At 37.3% G+C, this 6000-nt stretch overlaps 1 protein-coding gene across 2 annotated transcripts in view; it reads left to right on the top strand.

The window, feature by feature from the left end:
* Nucleotides 1-748: 748 nt before the first annotated feature.
* kif16ba (kinesin family member 16Ba) overlaps nucleotides 749-6000 on the top strand; it is a 31702-nt gene continuing 26450 nt past the window's right edge. For both annotated transcript variants that reach the window (XM_079264690.1, XM_079264689.1), the window contains exons 1-4: nucleotides 749-973; nucleotides 4878-4947; nucleotides 5037-5150; nucleotides 5241-5357. In XM_079264690.1, coding sequence (XP_079120816.1) covers nucleotides 927-973; nucleotides 4878-4947; nucleotides 5037-5150; nucleotides 5241-5357 — 348 coding nt within the window. In that variant the 5' untranslated portion in view covers nucleotides 749-926. The remainder of the gene's footprint in view (nucleotides 974-4877; nucleotides 4948-5036; nucleotides 5151-5240; nucleotides 5358-6000) is intronic.

The following is a 6000-nucleotide window of genomic DNA, read 5'->3' as shown; positions in this document are numbered from 1 at the left end:
TATATATATATATATATACACACATATGCATGCATATATATATATATTTATATATATACACATATACATGCATATATATATATATATATTTATATATATACACATATACATGCATATATATATATATTTATATATATATACACATATACATGCATATATATATATATTTATATATATACACATATACATGCATATATATATATATATATATATATATATATACACATATACATGCATATATATATATATATATTTATATATATATACACATATACATGCATATATATATATATATTTATATATATATACACATATACATGCATATATATATATATATTTATATATATATACACATATACATGCATATATATATATATATTTATATATATATACACATATACATGCATATATATATATATATATATATATATATATATATATATATATATATATATATATATATATATATATATATATATATATATATATATATATATATATATACAAAAACTAAAAACTGTTTTTTCCACCTGGACTGCAACATTTGCAGTATTTAGTCTACTTTGGTCCCTTAGAGGCTTCCATAATGTTTTTATCAGCTGATCCCGCTGCTGCTCTTAGTTCAGCTAAAATGCTAACAGGCTCCGCAGTAACTAAACAAGGACCATGGATATAGACCGGTTTGTGGCAGGACAACGACGCAGCGCCACCGGGCCTTGATATCCTATTCACGCTGGCCACCCCCCCTCTCCCGCCCGCTATCAGTGTAGTTTGGTCTGCAGTCAGCAGGTTATCTTTCCGACTTTTGCCCTCTTTTTCCCCACTGTGACTCCTGCTATCCTGTTAGCATCAGAGCTAGTTAGTTTGTATAAAGCACGGTTCCGCCGGAGCCGAACTAACGGGAACGGACCGCGGAGGGATGTACAATGGCCTCGGTTCGGGTGGCTGTGCGGGTCAGGCCCATGAACAGGCGGTGAGTTTAAGATATTAATGCGTTTCTGTGTGTTTTTCTCTCTGCGTTTTCAGTGTGTTTTGGTGATTTCAGCAGGTGTTCAGAACACCGGGACAGATGTCGTTTAGCTGCGGTGATCCTAAGCTGTCTGTCAGGAATTCATACACTTCAGCGATTCGCCTGAAAGTTTTACCCAGAATAAAATCACAAACATTTGTAAGTGGGAAAATTTCACCACCCGAGACTAGTTTGTCCAATTCTTATTAGCCGGAGAGGGACGACGCCGAAGTCTGGGACGCTTAAAGGGCGATTCCGCTGCTTTTGTGCGGACCGTCGGTCTTGAAGGTCCTGCTATGAAACGGAATCACCCACACAGGCTTTTGTAGAAGATTTCTGTCGAAATCTGCTTTTAAAAAAATGAATAAAAAGGACCTAATCTAAGGTGGTTAAAGTAATTTTTATATCCAGTATGAGTCAAAACATTCAGTCCAGTTGTAAGGAACTTAAAAATTAGTGGGATTTTTGGTCCCTTCAAATTTATTCTTCATCTCAGTCTGAACCGTTTTTCTTTTGGTAGTCTTCAGAAATACTTCTGCAGGATCCTATAAAGATTTTTGAAAGCTCTTCTTTTGATGTTTGTGTCTTTTTGTTTCATTCTTTCACACTGCCTCAATAAATGTGAAAGTCTGGATAGGATCCATCCCTCTATCAGACCTGTTAAGGTCCGGTTTAGATAGGATTCATCCCTCAGTCAGACCCATTGAGACCTATCGAGGTCTGGGTTCTGGATAGGATCCATCTTTTCATCAGAGCTGTTGCCACCGATATCAGTCCAGTTCTTGTGTCATGTATCTCAGTCTTCAGGGATGTCCAGTTCCAGTCCTCGAGGGCCACAATCCTGCAGGTTTTCCATGCATCCCTGTTCCAACACACGTGACTCAAACTAATCACTCATTGTGCGGAACTTCATTGGTTGTTGGATTCATTAAATTGAAGCCACGTGTGTTGGAACAGGGGTATTTTGGAAACCTACAGGACAGCAGTCCTCGGGGATTTGACTTTGGGTACCCCTGCTTTACTTCCTTAAGAATGGCTGCTTGACAGCTGTTATTCCATTTCTGCTGCAGCTTCAGGCAACAGTGGATCAACTGAATGTCCAAATACATCTCGCAGGTCCTGGTTTAAGTGTTTGTCCTGCTATAAACTGTGTTTTTAGGCTCTTTATGTTGCAGATGACTGGTTGGTGTCTGGATGCTTGACACGGTGATGCATCATTAGGGGCCCAGATTTATTTTCTAAAAAGTAAATCTTTCTCTAATCCTTCCACACAAATGAAAAATAAATTTTACTTTATTTTTATATTTAGTTGTCACAGCCTGAAAGTTGTTGCATGTTTCCTCAACTAATCTGGATTTATTCTCATCAGTTGTCATTCATTTCTCAAAGGTCACCAGACCTTCTCAGGTTTGTCCTAAAAAATAGAAAATCCTTCTGATTTACCAGTTAAAACAGCCTTAAAGTGACTTTTATTTAACTTATTTATAAAAAATCTTTTCAGTTTGTTTTTCGCTCTTGGATTTAAAAAAAATTAACAAAGGGCAGAAAACAGAAACATTAAAGCAAAAATAGGAATATAATAAAATGCGTGTGCATGCGTGCATGATGCATGTGTGTTTGATTATGGTTGCTGATGACATCAGTTGAAAAAGGGGGGAAAAACTGGGAGAACAGAAAAAAAATTAAACGAAGCAAAAACAGACTTAAAGCTAACACAGGTGCATTATTTCCATCTCAGCGTGACATTGATCAGGACTTTGTCCATTCATTTTCCATTTCATTAAGACACAGAGAGAACATCTGAAATATTTCTCATCCAGCCAACAGTTTTGGGTTTTCAGAGATGTTTAAAAGGTCACAGGATTACAGATTTATGATATTTTATTAATGTATTCATTCATTTGAACATATAACTTTGTTTTTACTGTGTAGCTGTTTAGTTTGGCGTCTGTTGTTTCTCAAAGACCAATCATTTTGTTTTGTAGATGGAGCCTGATGTGAGTCTGTTTGTGGTTTTTTTTTTTTTTTCCCCCCTTTCATGCTTTGTGTTTTATAGTTAAATTTAAAAATGTGCTAAATTTAAACAACAAGGTAAAAGCAGTGACAGATTAAAAAAACTTGTAGATTTTTAAACTACATTTGTTTTGTTTGAATTCTGAAGCATTGTTTGGGTTTTGGGAAATGTGAAACTGTAAATGTTTTATGGCATAGAGAAAACAGATTTTGAGGCTATCAGCAACTTGGAGGCAAAGACGAGTCAGACTGTAAATAAAAGGGTGAAACCGAAACCTGCTCTGCTGCTGTGACCTATGTCCGTCCTGCATGTTGACGCTGATCCTGCATTATGTTGCATAACAACATTGATAACATGCTCCTCTGCTGCGTTTGAGGCTCCTGTGGTGGTTTCAGGTGCTGCTCAGACATTTTTGGCGCTGCTGAGTCTCTGAGTAAACAGGGTGTTGTTGCAGCAGCGTGCTGAGTAAACACCATGTCCCATTGGACTTGACATGAGCGGGATTTTCTCTCAGAACATCTCGCACTTTAAAGCTACTCATTTTACACAGACGTTAAATATCTTATTTTTACCCCATCGTTTCTTCTTCCTCTTCTTTACTGCCACCGTTGGGACATTAAAATGTGCTCAATAAAAAGCAATAAATGTAGATTTATCTTCGATGTTTGGACCTCCAGTGTGGACAGTATTGAAGACATAAAACATGTGTCTGAACTGAATAAATATTCAGAGGATGGTTTGTATTAAAATCAGGGGTTTGTGTATTTCCATGTGTTACATTTGAATGAAGGGGTGTGTCCACCTGAAATGGCATTGGCTTGTCATGTGACATGTTTACATGTCAGTGCTTCCACACAAACCCCAAAACTTTTACCATTGGATAAAAAAAAAAGAAAAAAAAAAAGAAGAATTTACTCAACATGGAGTGAAACTTCCACCATACAGACTGGAAACGCTACCAGTACTGGAAACACCGTAGTTCATGCCAGGTCTGTTGTAGGAGACAATATGTGCTTATTAATTTGTGTTTTAGGTTTTTTAGAAGAAGGTTTTGTTTCAAATGACCAAATAATTATAAAACAGCACAAACAGAAAACAGAGGTTTGTTGTTGTTTTTGTTGTTGTCATGCTGTTTGCGGCTGTAAACGGGGAATGTAACATGACAGACATCATCATTGACACAAGATCCCAGTTCACGTTTACATGGAAAGGATTCACTTTGCATTTCAAGGAAATGTCACAGTTCTGACCTCGATTTTAATCCTTTGCTGTCTCAGCTGCCCGAAATTCTGTTACCATGGAAACAACAGGACCAAACTCAACACGCTCATTGTGTTGATACTGCTGATGCCAACAAAAGTTAGCATGGTGTTAGAGCTGCTCATCTTCCTCGTCTTCTTTCTCATTTTGCTCTTGGTCTTGTTCGGAATAAAAAAAGGTTATTCTTCCGATTTTTTTAAAATTTATTTATTTATTTTTTTCCTGCACTACCTGTTCTTTTTTTTTATCGCTCCTTCCTCTTATTCTTTCTGTTTACTTTTTTTCCATCTTTTTTCCTCACTGTCTCCTGTGGTTGCTGCAGCATCGTGGTGATGTTTTATGGTTGGAGAACCATCCGCTGTTGTCGTCTTGTGTCTGTGTATTTATAGCAAATCATCTGATTAAATTTGAAACACCCAAATATTTTTAGAAATCTATAAAAAATTCCTTTAGTTTATTCACAGTTTAGTGTCATTACTTCAAGCAGAACGACTAACAGTCTCTTTTCTTTTTGTTTTAAGTCTGAAGAGAATCTTTACACAAAGATGTCTGCTCTGAGATGTGTGTGTAGTTAATGTTTCTGATCTCTTCCAGGGAGAAGGACCTGACTGCCAAATGCATCATCAAGATGGAAGGAAGCAAAACCTCCATCACCAACATAAAGGTATGTTTCTTCCTGCTTAAGAGGAACCAGCAAGGTGATTTCTGGATCATCAGACCTTAATAGTTTGTTTTTTTGTGTGTGTTTTTAAGATCCCTGATGGCGTCACAGGAGATTCGATGAGGGAACGAACCAAAACCTTCACGTACGACTTTTCTTACGACTCTGCAGACTGTAAGAGCTCCAACTTCGTCTCTCAAGAAAAGGTGAACGTTTGTACGAGTTAGTCATGAAATCTGGTACTCTCCAGATGTTTGTTTGTTTGTTACTGGCTTAACCTTCATCATCCTCTTCAGGTTTTCAGAGATCTGGGCTCCGACGTGCTGAAGGCGGCTTTTGAAGGCTACAACGCCTGTGTCTTTGCCTACGGTCAGACCGGCTCTGGGAAGTCCTACACCATGATGGGAACTCCGGTAAGATGACAGATGTAGAACTACTGACCCTATCAATTTCTGAGGGAGTGATCAGTTATTGATCTTCCTCCAACACATCCAAAACAAATTTGACGTCAGAAATAAATCAGTTTGTTCCAGAAGTCTGATGAACCCTTAAAACTGGACCAGACGTCTCGGAGCATTATGACTTACATCACCAGGTTCTTAGGAACGGTGGTGTGTTACTGTTGGGGAGAAATTATGACGGGATAGTTTATCTTTTAGGTGATGTGTGGAACTTTTCCAGGCATTTATATCATGTCCAGGAGGTTTACAATCCAACCACAAAATGTAGTTTATATTCAGACTCCATATGGTAAATCCACAATGATCTATAATAAAACTATTAGTTATGGTGATCTCTATCAAGTCTGTCGCAAAGGGAGAACTACTTTGACCTGAAAATGATGATGATGAAGCGACTTCTGTCAAACTTTCCACTAATAAATCAATATGGAGATGGTTATGTCCCATCAGGTGTAAGATCAGCAAGTGACCGGAAAATGTAGTGTGTGTTTAAAATAAAACAAAAACCAAAATAATGATCCTTCATGGCTGGACTAAAGCCGAGAAGATGTTTTTTTTTGTAGCTGGAACTGGAGGAAAAGTGTAAATATGTAAA

Source organism: Telmatherina bonti (genome assembly GCF_933228915.1).
Source record: "Telmatherina bonti genome assembly, chromosome: 3".
NCBI lineage: Eukaryota > Metazoa > Chordata > Actinopteri > Atheriniformes > Telmatherinidae > Telmatherina > Telmatherina bonti.
This window is presented reverse-complemented; position numbering and strand designations above follow the sequence as displayed.